Here is a 15,845-nt window from a genome sequence, read left to right as displayed (position 1 = left end):
CGAGGTCAAAGCGTGTCCACAAGTATCGACTCCTTAAAAGACGAGTCCCGTCTCGGCGAGGACGCTGATGAACAGCTGAGGCGATTAGCCGCGGCGGTAGCAAAGCGGTCCACCGTCCCTTCTGGGACCCCTGAACGTGTCCCAGTGGACACTTTGGAATCCAACGATGATCTCAGCAGCCTCCTTTGACTGTTGCTGAGGGTTCAGGACCCCCCCCCCCCCCCCCCAGCCCGCAGGCATGGTCATGCACATCGTACCTCCCCCTCCACACCCTCGTACCTCTCCCTCCACACCCAGTACCTCCCCCTCCACACCCAGTACCTCCCCCTCCACACCCAGTACCTCCCCCTCCACACCCAGTACCTCCCCCTCCACACCCAGTACCTCCCCCCTCCACACCCTCGTACCTCCCCCTCCACACCCAGTACCTCCCCCCTCCACACCCAGTACCTCCCCCTCCACACCCAGTACCTCCCTCCTCCACACCCTCGTACCTCCCCCTCCACACTGGCTCCATTTCCTGTCATCGACCACAGCCTTTACGAGCAAGCAGCAGCTGCTCAGAGACGCACTGTGGCTCGACTGCACGGAGAGAGAGAGAGAGAGAGAGAGAGAGAGACTTCTGCTTTCATGAAGGGGAAGGAAACAAGCTGATGGAGCAACAAACGCTTGGGCAAGACCGTTGGTGCAACGAACCTACCGGAGTCTCTACGTGAACCACCAATCACTGAGTAGCCCTCATGGGGGGGGGGGGGGTAGTAAACCACCAATCACTGAGTAGCCCTCATGGGGGGGGGGGGGGTAGTAAACCACCAATCACTGAGTAGCCCTCATGGGGGGGGCGGGGGTAGTAAACCACCAATCACTGAGTAGCCCTCATTGGGGGGGGGGGGGGGGGTAGTAAACCACCAATCACTGAGTAGCCCTCATGGGGGGGGCGGGGGTAGTAAACCACCAATCACTGAGTAGCCCTCATTGGGGGGGGGGGTAGTAAACCACCAATCACTAAGTAGCCCTCATTGGGGGGGGGGGGGGGGTAGTAAACCACCAATCACTGAGTAGCCCTCATTGGGGGGGTAGAATGAGAATATAGCGCTAGCCTGAGCTAGCCGGTGCTAGCGGGTCAGATTCTGCACGAGCCCCCCCCCCCCCCCATGTGAGAGAAACAGTCCATGCAACAACAGAGAGTTTGTTCTCAGACTGATGAAGAGAACAGGAAACACTAACCTCAAAGGGGCGGGGCCACCATTCTGTGCCCATGCTCCAGCGACGTTTCAGTGTGGGGTGTGTGTTACTGTGTGTGTGTTTCTGTGTGTTACTGTGTGTGTGTGTTTCTGTGTGTTACTGTGTGTGTGTTTCTGTGTGCGTGGGGGTGTGTTTCTGTGTGTGTGTGTGTGTTTCTGTGTGTGTGTGTGTGTTTCTGTGTGTGTGGGGGTGTGTTTCTGTGTGTGTTTCTGTGTGTGTTTCTGTGTGTGTGTGTTTCTGCGTGTGTGTGTGTTTCTGCGCGTGTGTGTATGTTTCTGTGTGTGTGTGTGTGTGTTTCTGTGTGTGTGTGTGTGTGTGTTTCTGTGTGTGTGTGTGTGTGTGTTTCTGTGTGTGTGTGTGTGTTTCTGTGTGTGTGTGTGTGTGTGTTTCTGTGTGTGTGTGTGTGTGTGTGTTTCTGTGCGTGTGTGTGTGTGTTTCTGCATGTGTGTGTCTGTTTCTGTGTGTGTGTGTGTTTCTGCGTGTGTGTGTGTGTTTCTGTGTGTGTGTGTGTTTCTGTGTGTGTTTCTGTGTGCGGGTGTGTGTGTGTTTCTGTGCGTGCGTGTGTGCGTGCGTGTGTGTGTGTGTTTCTGCGTGTGTTTCTGTGTGTGTTTCTGTGTGTGTGTGTGTTTTTCTGTGTGTTACTGTGTGTTTCTGTGTGTGTGTTTCTGTGTGTGTTATTGTGTGTTTCTGTGTGTGTGTGTTTCTGTGTGTTACTGTGTGTGTGTTACTGTGTGTTTCTGTGTGTGTGTGTTTCTGTGTGTTACTGTGTGTGTGTGTGTTTCTGTGTGTGTGGGGGTGTGTTTCTGTGTGTGTGTGCGTGTTTCTGTGTGTGTGGGGGCGTGTTTCTGTGTGTGTTTCTGTGTGTGTTTCTGTGTGTGTGTGTTTCTGCGTGTGTGTGTGTTTCTGCGCGTGTGTGTATGTTTCTGTGTGTGTGTGTGTGTGTTTCTGTGTGTGTGTGGGTGTGTTTCTGTGTGTGTGTGGGTGTGTTTCTGTGCGTGTGTGTGTGTGTTTCTGCATGTGTGTGTCTGTTTCTGTGTGTGTGTGTGTTTCTGCGTGTGTGTGTGTGTTTCTGTGTGTGTGTGTGTTTCTGTGTGTGTTTCTGTGTGTGTGTGTTTCTGTGTGCGGGTGTTTCTGTGCGTGCGTGTGTGCGTGCGTGTGTGTGTGTGTTTCTGCGTGTGTTTCTGCGTGTGTTTCTGTGTGTGTTTCTGTGTGTGTGTGTGTTTTTCTGTGTGTTACTGTGTGTTACTGTGTGTGTGTGTGTTACTGTGTGTTTCTGTGTGTTACTGTGTGTTTCTGTGTGTTTCTGTGTGTGTGTTTCTGTGTGTGTTTCTGTGTGTTTCTGTGTGTGTTTCTGTGTGTGTGTGTGTGTTTCTGTGTGTTTCTGTGTGTTTCTGTGTGTGTTTCTGTGTGTTTCTGTGTGTGTTTCTGTGTGTGTTTCTGTGTGTTTCTGTGTGTGTTTCTGTGTGTGTGTGTGTTTCTGTGTGTGTGTGTTTCTGTGTGTGTGTTTCTGTGAGTGTGTGTGTTTCTGTGTGTGTGTGTGTTTCTGTGTGTGTGTGTTTCTGTGTGTGTGTGTGTGTGTTTCTGTGCGTGTGTGTGTGTGTTTCTGCGTGTGTGTGTGTTTCTGTGTGTGTGTGTTTCTGTGCGTGTGTGTGTGTGTTTCTGCGTGTGTGTGTGTTTCTGTGTGTGTGTGTGTTTCTGTGCGTGTGTGTGTGTGTTTCTGCGTGTGTGTGTGTTTCTGTGTGTGTTTCTGTGTGTGTGTGTTTCTGTGTGCGGGTGTGTGTGTGTTTCTGTGCGTGCGTGTGTGCGTGTGTGTGTGTTTCTGTGCGTGCGTGTGTGTGTGTTTCTGTGCGTGCGTGTGTGTGTGTGTTTCTGTGCGTGTGTGTGTGTGTTTCTGTGTGTGTGTGTGTGTGTGTGTGTGTTTCTGTGTGCGGGTGTGTGTGTGTTTCTGTGTGTGTGTGTGTGTTTCTGTGCGTGTGTGTGTGTGTTTCTGTGTGTGTGTTTCTGTGTGTGTTTCTGTGTGCGTGTGTGTGTGTGTTTCTGTGCGTGTGTGTGTGTGTTTCTCTGTGTGTGTGTGTGTGTTTCTGTGTGTGTTTCTGTGTGTGTGTGTTTCTGTGTGTGTGTTTCTGTGCGTGTGTGTGTGTGTTTCTGTGCGTGTGTGTGTGTGTTTCTGTGTGTGTGTGTGCGTGTAGCTGGAACATGGTTCCTCGTCGGGGGTTCGTTTCTCCAGCACTGCGATCGGGAACAACCAGCTCAGGCTATTCGCTAGTTAGCAAGCTAACATGAATGCTGGTTCAGGCTATGTGGCTATAACATCTGCTTCACCTGCTAACCGATGCGCCATGGGGTACGATTATTACCTCCACCGAGGTCATGTGATCGCCGGCGTTTGTTTGCACGACCGTTAGCACGATCCTCGGTAAAGAGATGGTTCCATGTTGGTGCTGATCCAGAAGAGATCCTGGATCCTGGATCAGTTTGAAGTCTTCGGGATCATTGCAGTGAGGGGGGGGGAGGGGGGGGGGGCTCTAGCTCACCACCGAATTTAATCCGGATCGGATCCAGAATGATGTTACGAACATTAAAACCTATTTACGGATTAAGAAATACACAAACTCTGATTCACTTTGACTTTTCAAAGAACAATAATGTTGGACATTCCTCCCTTCTGCATGATGGACAGGACAGGACGTCTTGTCCATTACAGCAAGAAGACGCTTCCTATGAGGACACGGGTCAGGCTGACCAGTGTCCAATCATCATGCAGCGTAACACACTCCTTATTTATCTACAGATTTAACTTATTGATCTAGTACCAGTCTGACTGTGTACATTTAGTCATTCGAACGGTGTATTACTGCAGTACTACACCGAGTTGTTCAAATTAAGGGTGCGTTCCCACTGCACCAAGAGGACTCGGTTCCTTTGGGAGCAGATTCCTGCATCTATAATTCGCTGAAAGGTCTGCGTTCACACTGATTTATTCACGGAACGAACTTTCTGAGCAGCGTCGCGTGGCTGAAAGGGGCGCGAGTCGATTGGACAAAGGGGAAGGGGAAGTCCCGCCCTCTCCCATGTTTGTTTTTTGAGTGGCGGCTGCTGCTCATTCACGGAGAGAAGCTCCTTTAGTTCTGGCCTAAATCATAAATGTTACACAACGCTAGTCGTTTTTAACAAACACAAAGTCTCTGGGATCCGTAAAGTCTCCGGATCAGAACAACGGAATGAAAGATTAAAGTGTTATAACGCATATTTGGTTAATGAAATATACACACAGCGGTACATATTTCACCACTTGTAGTTTTTCTGGAGCAGCTTGGAGTACTCGCTGTACTTCCTCCACTGGAGACACCGCGTCACTACGGACAGCTGATCCGTCCTTCGCTCCCCCAAAGGGACCGAGACCCTCCTTTCCAGACGGACTTTTCTGATCCTCTCCAGAGTCCGGATGCGCGTTCACACACGGAGCGGATTATCCGAGGAAAGGAACTCTGGTCCGTTTAAAAGGGAGCAAACGGCGCAGTGTGAACGCAGCCTCAGAGAGACGAGGATGAACAGAAACATGATTTACGTTCAACGTGAGAGAGAATCCAGAAACACAGATGGATCAGTCTAACGAGCACGCGCGTGATCTGCGTGATGCTGCCCCCCCACACACACACAAAGGGCGCCGCGGCGGACTCGAACCGACGCGCTGGTTCTGTGGATGACGTCACGCTCCGTGAAAAAACAGCACATTGAAGTTAAAATAAAGAGAAACGCGATAAAAAACAAAAAGTATCACAGAAACATGAGGAGGAACACCCCCCCCCCCCCCCCCGGGGTGATGACGGGGCCGTTAACCGGCATGAACTCACTCCGGGCTCCGCGCTGCTCCTCACCGCCTCCGACACGCTCTGCCGGACTTCCGCCGCCGTCCCGGGTCTGCTCAGCCGCTTGGTGAACTTCCGCACGTCGGCCATGGTGCTGCTGCTCGGCTCCGGTCCAGTCGGTGCTTCCCGCTGTCGAGGCGTGACAGCCGGATGCGGGTCTCAGCGCGGAACGCGAAGAAGCCGCGGACTCCAGTGTCGCGCTGCGGGCGGGGCGGGGCGAGGAGGGGCGGGGGCGGGGCTGCTGCTGATGAGAGCGGACCAGAGAGCCTCGCGTAAACAGGACGGCCCACTCTGAGCTACTTCCGGTCTCCTCCAGAGGACCAAAGATCGTCAACGCAGACAGAACAGAGTAAAGCAGTTATTATTGGTGAATGACTGTTTGACCGTGTCCGTCGGGGCGTCCTGTGGGGGGGGGTTCTCCGGGTATCCGACCCTGATACGGGCCGCAGTCGGGTTGAGGGTTGGACTCCGTCAGGGCTGCCCTTTGTCACCGATTCTGTTCATAACTTTTATGGACAGAATTTCTAGGTGCAGCCGGGGCGTTGAGGGGGTTCGGTTTGGTGACCTCAGGATTGGGTCGCTGCTTTTTGCAGACGACGTGATCCTGTTGGCTTCATCAGGCCACGCCCTCCAGCTCTCACTGGATGAGAATCAGCACCTCTAAATCCGAGGCCATGGTTCTCAGCCGGAAAAGGGTGGAGTGCACCCTCCAGGTCGGGGAGGAGATCCTGCCCCAAGTGGAGGAGTTCAAGTACCTCGGGGTCTTGTTCACGAGTGAGGGAAGGATGGAGCGAGAGATCGACAGACGGATCGGTGCAGCATCCGCATGTGAACGGTGTAGATCCAGTTAGGAGGGGAACGGCTGCTTGGGGGGGGGGGGGGGGTCCTAACGGTGCTAACTATTAACCCATTGCTGCTTTAACAGGCTAATCGCTACTGCGTTTAGATACACAACAGAGCTAACAGGCTAATCGCTACTGCGTTTAGATACACAACAGAGCTAACAGGCTAATCGCTACCAGCACTTTGTGTCGAGTGTTTGTACCTTTGTGGTTTCCTGGTACATCTTCATGCTTCCTTCCGCTGTAACCCGAGACGTGACTTTTATTCAGGTTCATCCTACTATGAACCATTTCGGGTCTACATAATTCACATGACGGTTCTTTGGACCACACGTTGCCCTCACTTATCTACTTCCAAATTATTGACTAATTACACTAACAAGCAAGACAGCAAAAGAATTATAACTTTGCTCTCACCAATTTAGCGATTGCATAAATGCCTGCTATTCTGCTGATGAGCAAGGCACTGCGTCTCAACACACTTTGCTGCATCAGTCGATCTTATCGTAACACTCTTATACTAGAGTGGTGAGCTGAAGAAAAACACAGGGTCAAAGGTCAACCTTTACATTTTTAGACCAACAGATTTATTAATGTAACGAATTACTTGAAATTAAAACAGCATACACATTATATGATGGAAATTACAGCATAAGTCATGTTTATCACAGTAAAAAGCAGATTTAGTGGAAGCGATGCCAAAATGAGCAGAATGAAAGGGATTAAATCTCACAAAAGGGTCGATATAGCAAAGATAAACGAGCGTTTCGTGTTGACGTGTCAATTTAGTCCATTGAAATCCAAATTTGCTACACAATTCTTCACGTCGCGACAACGTGAACTCAAGACAAAATAAACTGAGATGCAGTTACATCGAAGGTAGCTAAAAGAAACGATACAGTTCCACCCGACATTACGTTAAGCATGCGCTACGTCAAAATGTTGCTATCGAGAGATCCGCTACGCTGTAGGAGCATAGGCCTACTTTCAGTAGCGCTTTCTGTTCTTACAATATGATGAACAGGCGTTACCCGGGCGATGACGTCAGCGTCGGGACCAAAGTAACAATGGACGCTGGTCGCGTGAGCACTAGCTATATTCTGAAGGAAATGAAATGAGATAAATTTCACCATGAACTCGACTACCTGGCTATTAGGCTAGCCAAGCTTCCCCGTAAAGGTTTCTCCTACCAACCTAAGGTTCCAACAGAGACAGGACAGCTAAATGCGAGCCCTGGTCAGACTGCGTGGTACGAGGACTAGTACGAGGACTAGTACGTGAAGCCGGCCTGCTCGGCGGCCGGGTCCCGCGCCTGGCCGTAGATGGAACTCCTCGGGACGGCGGACGCCGGGGAAACACACGGATGCTCGCCTACAAATCCCTCTGCATTCGCGGGGGCTCTCCGATGCGGACTTCGGTCACGTGCGTAGTATGTAGACGCTGGGGCTACTGGAGGAGGGAGGGGGCACTTGTATGGATCGAGGTTAGAGGATGGCAGACGGTCCCGAATTAAACCTGTGGAGGACGTTGCTGGCGGAGTCGGCAAGGGGACAGCGCGACGTTCTTCAAAATAACTGCCTCCATAAGTATTGGCCCTGTACTTCTCGTAGTAGTCCACAACCCCATGCAGATCCCGCTCCTCGTACGGCGCCTGTCGCATCGGGAAGGGTGGTACCGCGTCATAGGGCGAGCCGTTGCTCCTGTATGCTGCTTCCCCGCCGTGCATCTGAGCCATGCTATGCTCGCCGACAGCGCCCATGCCGTAAGCTGGATGTGGCCTGTACCTCATAGCGCCGTCGTAGCCTGCGCCCCGTCTGTACCCCGCCATGCCGGCGCTATGACCAGAACCCCTTGGAAAACCATGTAGTGGAGCATAGCTGCCACAATAATCTGGACCGCCACTGAAGTCCAGGTGGTAACCCCTGCTGTGACCACGCCCACCGAACCTCGAAGTATCGTATCCGTCCGACGTTGGCTCTGAGCCGTTTCGGGGGTAGCCGTTTTGGTCTAGGGGGCACTCTTTGGACCAGTGGCCTTCTTGCCCGCAACGATAACAACCCGATCTGTCTCCCATTCCCGGCGCAGTACGAAGGCGGCTAGTCGAAAGCTTCACGCTCATCAGTTTGCCTTAAACAGAAAAGACTCAATAAGGACTAAAGCCTGCATTTATAAAAACGATATTAAATAAGCAATAAAACATGGCTCATGATCTGAAATTCAACAGTTATTAAAGCTGAAATCCGTGACATTCAAACTACAACAGAATGATTAACGTCTCAAATTCTACTGTTCATGTGCCCGTGTGTGGAAAACGCGGAGCTCAAATACCGCATTTAACCGCGTTGACCTAGAATTACAACACGTGGGCAGAACCGCGCGGCTCATCCAGTCCTTAAGGAACAAACGAATTTAGGTTTGCTTTGACTCGTTAATGTACAGACGACATTACGGATACCAGCTTTAAAGAGCATTCGGCGTTACCTCCTTTGGCCCGTCAGCCGGCGTCCCCTCCGCTTCGTTTACTTACCCGCGCGGTGCGCTCTCATCTCACCAATCACATTAAGAAACAAGCATGGTTAAGTGTCACGCATTCACACCCAAGAGTTCACCTTTGAAAGCCGTGTTGTCTAATTGGTTAATGGCCTCCATGGCGTCCTCCATTCGCTCCATGTGAACGAAGGCATAGTTTTTTACGATGTCGCACTCGGAGACCGGCCCGTACTCTTCGAACTTGGCCCTCAGCTCCTGGTTGGTGCAGGCGATGTTGCCCACGTGGAGCTTGGCGGACCCTTTTGACTTGCCGTGGCTCAGCTCCACGTTCATGGGCTGGCCGTTGAGCTCGTACTGGTTCAGGTTGGAAATGGCTTCCTCCGCCTCCGCTTTGCTATCCATGTGCACGAAGCCAAAGTTCTTGACAATGATGCATTCTGCAATCTTGCCATACTGGGAGAAGAGCGAGCGCAGATCCTCTGCTGTGGTGTCCTGTGACAAATTCCCAATGAATATTTTCACCATTTTGGAGGATCCTAAAGGAGACAGAGACAGAGACAAGATAGAATAGATTAGTCGCGTAATCATTCTACTTATGATTATTTTGGAAATGTATCTCGACTGCTCTCACAGGGCTTCGCTGAAAATCACAACTAAAACTACTTTATAGGCAGAATCACGTATTACTACTTAAACGCGTTATTTCAACTACGGCAAAGTCTCACAAAAAGATATACTCGTATTTTTTTTTTTTAAGGAACTACTTTTTCCAACAGGGTGGCTTTGTTCTCTCGGTAAATACACTTCCGGCCAGCAGGGGGCAGTCGCGCCATTCGTTGTTCCGGACACAGAAGCGGAAGTCACGTCGGATTGAAAAGATTGTCGTTGTGAAAATGCTCACAGAGTATACAAATAATAATAATAAAAGCAATTCTCTGCTCGGTCGTTCTCCTAAGCCTCGACCCATAAATGGCCGCCGCTGGAAGGCGCGAATGAAGCGTGGTTATAACGCGGTTATAACGCGTCCCTTCATCCTCAGCCTGCGGCGGTGTAGCAATGGAGTGATCACGCAAAAAAAGAAAAGGTTCAAATGAGGGCTCGACAATGACGTCGCAGACTTTTCACCGTTTATCTTTAGTTTAAATCAATTATCGTACGTTATCAGCGACGTTGCGCGTCACATTTTCCGACAAACTGCTCTTGTAGTTTTTTTACGTTTCCTGTTAGCAAGCTAAAGCTACACATCGTGGCTATGCTAGCACACGTCCGTCAGCTGCTAGCGCAGGAACCGGACACACTCACACTAGCCGACTAACGTCAGAATGGGTCCGTCGCTGAACAACAACTCGACGTGTTCGATTCATTCAATAATAACTTAGTTCGGGAATACGCTTCGGCGGTTTAATCTCTACTTAAAGGCGCAAGCCACGCGTTTAGCTAACAGGCTAACGGGATTAGCTTGGCGCGAGAGATGTGCGTTTTCTCTACGCGCCTGCGCGTGGAAGTGACCCTTGAAGTACGCCGTTACCTTTAGAAGCAGAACTGTGCGTCCGGACTCAAGCTAATGACCCAGCGGTAGCTCCTCTAACATAAACAATGTGGACGCAGCGGCCGCGTAGTAATTTACGAACTTACTATGGCGACACTATGACCCGCCCTGCTCTGCCTATGACTCTAACCAATCCGCAGCGTCGTTACTAAACCCAACCAATCCCGTCGACCAGCATTAACAACTGCCAGCCATTCAACGCAGGGCCCTGTGGGCCACGCCTTCACCGTAGTCGGACTTGAGCGAAACAAAATGGCGGCACGCACGAACGGCTTTCCAAAGACTTTGACGAGTGTCGTGTCCGCATTGTTGTCGTTGTTTACATATCCATATCATTTAAAAGGCTAGTAAAGAGGGGCTGTGATATAAAGGTACGCTTCTGGGTGTGAAATTAGCCATTTACACACATCTACAACTTTTACAGCTGAATAAAGTATTTCTCTCGTAAACTGTGAAATCAGACTAAACATTGCAGACAATGTTCTCCGCTGACCCAAGAGAGGTGAATGACTTGGGTTTAGAAGTGATAGAACACTGAAGTGCTTTTAGACCCATTAATCACATTAAATTCTTAAGTTAATCTTACTTGAGAATATATTATCTAATAAATGGTTCGGAAAACAAACGCATCTCGCCCGGGGCGCGGCCCACGTCCGGGGTGCTGACTCTTTGTGTCCTGTTATCTAGAAAGTCGAGAATCCACCCCAGCAAATTATTACTCAGATCAAAGTGTTCATGGAGCCTTTGAATCAGAACGTGGGGCTGATGATAAGTCCACAAATGTCCCATTTAAGAAGCATATCCAGCAGGGTAACGGTTGCGTCCTGGACCCCCCCGCGGTTCTGGGGACGGAGGTTAATGCTCCTTTGACCTACATGTAAAGTTACAATGTAGCAAGACTGCCACTCTATTTTCATGTCATGTTAATTCACGATAGACAATTAAATATTCATGGCTAGAAAGATCAATTATTGGTGACATTAATAGGATTTTGTTGGAGGGATCTAGAACAGCAGCAATTAAAAACCTAAAATGCATGTATTGCTATCTTGGCGTGTGTATTTGTAGTTTCTGGTACCTAGAGTGACACTTCTGGATCAGATCCATACTAAACACCATTCTATTATCAGTGAAAATTAAATTATATATTTCTAAATACCTGCCCAGCGATAACAGCAAGTAGCTATAATGCACGTGTAGCATAGCACAGCAGGGAGTTAGCGATAACAGGAAGTAGCTATAATGCACGTGTAGCATAGGGAGCAGGGAGTCACCTGTGTGATGCCTCCTTTAGGATGGACTCGAGGCCGAGCCGTCAGCCAGACGCTGGACCTCCGGCCGAGGGCACCAGAGGGGGGGTCACGTCCAATCAGGAGGTGATGATGACGCTTCCGTGAAGCTCTCTGGAGGTGCTGGTTTCATCTCGATTCAATGACCTTGGTGACCTTAGGCTTAGGGAACCCCATAGAGAATCTACCAACCGGGGCTTCATCACAGCAGAGCAGGGCCACAGGGGGGGGGGGGGGGGGTCTGATGTGAACGCGCTTCTCAGATGCCAGTTTTGTTGATCTCATTTGGAGACCGTGAACTTTGGGTTTTCATTATTTGTAAGCAGTAATTGCCAAATGCTCAGGAAATAAAGGCTTGAACGTTTGACTCCATAAATGGGCGTCACCTCCTGGAATGAGGGACAAGTGAAGTTTCTGTCGACTGCAGGAGAACTAACAAAACACACGAGTCGGATTAAAACACTACTTACGGCACGTTAAGCCTGATATTTATGTACCCATTCGTGTCATTGTACACAGACGAGTATTCATCCCAGACCTAAGATCATTACATCGTGTTCTGGCTTCATGCACTGAATCCGGACTCAAAAACTCTCATTTCACATCATTCATGTTACAAAACACAAGTTTATATTTTGTAGACACATCAGAATAAAAAATGACAGAAGGGAATCCTTTCAATCGATTGCCTTACCTTAAAATGATAATTCATATGATTCTATATTCAACTACAGGAAAATCATTTGAACGAATATCGATTCAGTCGAAGCCGAACGGAGGACAGAAAGTACATTTCAATTGAAAGAAAAACAACGTCGGTTTTCAGGGTCGTGGCCCCTCACAATCCTCAGAGTAACGTACAAAGACACGAGGAAGGGAAGACAGAGACACGGGATGGTCCAAGAAACAAACACGGCTTCTACACATTCTGAATCGGACAAATTATTTAATGAGGGGAAGAAAGGCATTCTAAAAACTGAGCTCACAGGATGAAGAGCCGGTGATCATGCTACTTAGAAACAGCACGGCTACGTGATCAAGCTAGTACTTCAAAGATGATGTTATTCATCACGAGAAACGCTTTGCAGCTGATGAAGTCACGCCGGCCGAGGGAACGATGCCGAAAGGAAGTCCTGCAAGTCACAAACGGACCTACGAAGAGAACAAGACAGTCTCCGTTCAGAAAGCCGTTAGCTTGCAGCACAGAGCAGAGTAAAGGCGGCGCTAGCGCTAGCACCCACCGACCAATCACAGCCCAACGCCCCGGATCAAACCGTGCTGCTCACCTTTGCACAACAGCTTTAGTACGGGGCGTAGCGCGCCGCGAAATGATCCTTGGGCCGCGGGGCGGCGTAGGGGCTCCTGGGGGCCGTCGCCGGCGACAGCTGCGTTCGCTCAAAGGTGTATCCCGCCGCGGGGACTGGAACGCGCCTGTTAGCGCCGTCGGGTGCGTAGTATGCAGCCGGTGCAGCCGGAGGCGGCGGCTGACGGTTATACGGATCTACGCTGGGGGAGACTTTTGGGAGGGAGGAAGCAGGAGGGGGAGGGGGGGGGTAAGACATGCGGCGGTCCTCGAAATAGCTTGACCCGTACGGATTGGCCCGGAACTTCTCATAATAGTCGACACTGTTGTAGAGCTGGTCACTACTGTACGCTGGCGTCTCAGCGTAGGCCCCCGCCCCCGGCCCCGCCCCCCTGCTGCCATACCTGTCCACCAGGTCAGGGCTGTAGCCGCCGAGCCTGCGTGGGGGAGGCGGCACCCCAGGAATCTCACTGGCTCGACTATACGGAGAGCCCCCCATGTAATCAGCAGGAGGCGTGGCCATCCCATAGCCTCCCCTGCCATAACCCGGGGGATTGTGTGGGCTGGCATTACGATCCCTTGAGTCGTCACCGTGGTTACCATTCCGACTGACTGGACAATCTTTTGACCAGTGACCGTGCTTTCCGCAGACGTAGCAGCCGGTATGCTCTCCCATTCCCGGGGCGGTGCGGAGGCGACTGGTGGACAGCTGTACGCTCATCAGCTTGCCTTGTGAGGAGAGAGAAGACACGCATGAGACCGCGGGGCTCAGAGCCCCCCCAGAAAACACGCATCAAGCATTGCACCCGCAACCTCGGAGCGGCGCGGCGCGGAGCGAAGCGGCCCGTTGCGCCAGGCACAGAGGACGTCATGACCCGTCGACCCGTCAGCACACGATAGTCAAGCGTACTTATTTACAGCCCGATAATGAGCGGATGCTACTTAGCATTCGACTAGCTCTATGCTGCCCGAGCGTTCACCTTTAAAAGCTGTGTTATCCATCTTATCGATGGCTTCCATGGCATCCTCCATTCGCTCCATATGAACGAAGGCATAGTCCCTAACTAGGTCGCACTCCACTACCGGTCCGAACTCCTCGAAGCGGGCCCGCAGCACGTCGCAGGAGACCCCTTCGCCCAGGTTGCTAACGTGCAGCTTGGTGGTGGACTTGGGCCTCCCTTTGCTCATCTCCACGTTCAGGCGCCAGCCGGACAGCTCGTGCTGGTGGAGGTTCTTGATGGCCTCCTCCGCCTCAGACCGATTATTCATGTGCACAAACCCGTAGTTTTTCACAATGTCACATTCAGAGACTTTGCCATATTTTTCAAAGAGTTCGCGCAGCTCCTCCGGCGTGGCGTTGCAGGCCAGGTTGCCAATAAAAATCTTGACCATGATGAAGGTCGGTGTCTCCTAGAAGATTCAGAGAAATAAAGAAGTTACTGTCGTGTAGCAAGCAACGTCTAATTTAGAACTAAAAGAAAGTGCACAAGCCCAGTTCTTAAAGGGTTAAATGTAAGAATATGGATAAACAGAAGAAAAACGGCTAATGTGCTTTAAAGGAAACTCGAATAATATTCTTCCAGAATTGATTAGCTATGGAATATTGCAAATTTGATTTCGCGTCAAGCCCTGAGTATCGTTACCCTTATCGTAGGTAACGTTACCCAGCGTTTGCTAACACGCTGTTAGTTTTGTCTGCCGCAGTGTGAGAGTCTCGCTGGTTATCGATCAACTACAACAAGTATTGTATCGAACCCAATCACGCCACAGGCGTTCTGTCTGGCTAATGAAGTCCGGTGAAGCTACCGTGTCTAATAGCAAACAACTAGCTAGCCAATGTCTGCCGACTGATAGCAAACAACTAGCTAGCTAATGTCTGCCGACTGATAGCAAACAACTAGCTAGCTAATGTCTGCCGACCGATTGCAAACAACTAGCTAGCTAATGTCTGCCGACTGATAGCAAACAACTAGCTAGCTAATGTCTGCCGACTGATAGCAAACAACTAGCCAGCTAATGTCTGCCCACTGAGATTAAACAACTAGCTAGCTAACGGCTGCTCACTGATAGCAAACAACTAGCTAGCTAACGGCTGCTCACTGATAGCAAACAACTAGCTAGCTATTGTCTGCCCGCTGATGGTAAACAACTAGCTAGCTAATGTCTGCCCGCTGATAGTAAACAACTAGCTAGCTAATGTCTGCCCGCTGATAGCAAACAACTAGCTAGCTAATGTCTGCCCGCTGACAGCAAACAACTAGCTAGCTATTGTCTGCCCGCTGATAGCAAACAACTAGCTAGCTAATGCCTGGCCGCTGATAGCAAACAACTAGCTAGCTAATGTCTGGCCGCTGATAGCAAACAACTAGCTAGCTAATGTCTGCCCGCTGATAGCAAACAACTAGCTAGCTAACGACGGCTCCCTGCTTACTGATCCCCCCCCTCCCGCGCGCCTGTAACACGACACCCATAGCAACGCTACGTCGCGACACATATCGCAAACTCACAAAGTTGCAGCTGGCTCGACGTTTTCACGCAATATTTTGTAACGTACCCTCAAAGAGATGCTGGCCTCGTAACCGATGAATGAATAGCGAAATGGCGCTTCTTCTTCCTCCGCCTTTTCTTCTTCTACGATTTCTATTTCTTCTTATTCTTCTTCTTCTTTATTTCCGGCCTATGCACGCCCCCAGGCGCATTACCGCCCTCCACTGGTCTCTTTCTGAACTAGATCCTATGTAATGTCCGGTTGGAAGTTTTCTGATGGTTCTCATTAAGGCTGAATAAAGAAGAAATAGCTTCAAGCTTCAACCCCCTCATTCCGCTCGACGCCATCAGGCCCCGGGACCCAACGAAATAAAACGCGAGAACATGAACGTTGTTCTACATGAACACCAAACCCTGCTCTCGTCTCCGCAGACCCTGGATTCTGGATGAATATTCAGTAACTTGCAGTCAATGGAGCTTCAAAATGTGTTCCTTGATTATTGATCGATGTTTTACCACCAAAGTTCATCTGGATTGGATCCGGAATGGAGTCGGGAAAATATTACATTTTAACATTAAACCCATTTATGGATTAAAGAATCAGTTAAAAAGATACCAAGAACAATCTAGAACCTTCTGGTGCTGATCCAGATCACCGTGTGGACGGTGTGGATCCAGTTAGGAGGGGAACGAGCTGCTTGGGGGAGGTCTGTGCTTCCTGAGTGCGTTTCTAGTTTGTCTTGAGATGTGAGACATTGTCCTTAGAGCAGA

General features: G+C 50.2%; 3 protein-coding genes across 3 annotated transcripts in view; all 3 read right to left on the bottom strand.

Moving 5' to 3' along the window:
* dock11 (dedicator of cytokinesis 11) overlaps positions 1–5,204 on the bottom strand; it is a 37,268-nt gene extending 32,064 nt beyond the window's left edge. The window contains 2 exon segments of the mRNA XM_068756177.1: positions 4,535–4,584; positions 5,100–5,204. Of these exon segments, the coding sequence (XP_068612278.1) occupies positions 4,535–4,584; positions 5,100–5,204 (155 nt within the window).
* Positions 5,205–6,522: 1,318 nt separating this feature from the next.
* LOC137911333 (RNA-binding protein 4.1-like) lies at positions 6,523–10,084 on the bottom strand. The gene is made up of 3 exons (XM_068755692.1): positions 9,975–10,084; positions 8,566–8,982; positions 6,523–8,083 (listed from the first exon to the last, which is right to left on the bottom strand). The coding sequence occupies exons 2-3, from the start codon at positions 8,969–8,971 to the stop codon at positions 7,227–7,229; spliced, it is 1,263 nt and encodes a 420-aa protein (XP_068611793.1). The 5' UTR covers positions 8,972–8,982; positions 9,975–10,084; the 3' UTR covers positions 6,523–7,226.
* A 1,678-nt stretch (positions 10,085–11,762) lies between these two features.
* On the bottom strand, positions 11,763–15,217 carry LOC137911382 (RNA-binding protein 4.1-like). Its single transcript, XM_068755747.1, has 4 exons — positions 15,142–15,217; positions 13,568–13,997; positions 12,571–13,316; positions 11,763–12,436 (listed from the first exon to the last, which is right to left on the bottom strand). The coding sequence occupies exons 2-3, from the start codon at positions 13,977–13,979 to the stop codon at positions 12,586–12,588; spliced, it is 1,143 nt and encodes a 380-aa protein (XP_068611848.1). The 5' UTR covers positions 13,980–13,997; positions 15,142–15,217; the 3' UTR covers positions 11,763–12,436; positions 12,571–12,585.
* Positions 15,218–15,845: the final 628 nt, after the last annotated feature.

The sequence above is a fragment of the Brachionichthys hirsutus genome, chromosome 23 (assembly GCF_040956055.1).
Source record: "Brachionichthys hirsutus isolate HB-005 chromosome 23, CSIRO-AGI_Bhir_v1, whole genome shotgun sequence".
In the NCBI taxonomy this organism is placed as follows: Eukaryota; Metazoa; Chordata; class Actinopteri; order Lophiiformes; family Brachionichthyidae; genus Brachionichthys; species Brachionichthys hirsutus.
The sequence above is the reverse complement of the archived record's forward strand: the minus strand, read 5'-3'. Positions and strand labels throughout refer to the sequence as shown.

Excerpts from the sequence above, each read along its gene's own strand:
- LOC137911333 (XM_068755692.1), bottom strand. The coding sequence starts at position 8,971 with ATGGTGAAAATATTCATTGGGAATTTGTCACAGGACACCACAGCAGAG. Across the intron at positions 8,084-8,565 it reads AGACAACACGGCTTTCAAAG|GCAAACTGATGAGCGTGAAG; the intron begins GTGAACTCTTGG and ends TTTCTGTTTAAG.
- LOC137911382 (XM_068755747.1), bottom strand. The coding sequence starts at position 13,979 with ATGGTCAAGATTTTTATTGGCAACCTGGCCTGCAACGCCACGCCGGAG. Across the intron at positions 13,317-13,567 it reads GGATAACACAGCTTTTAAAG|GCAAGCTGATGAGCGTACAG; the intron begins GTGAACGCTCGG and ends TCTCCTCACAAG.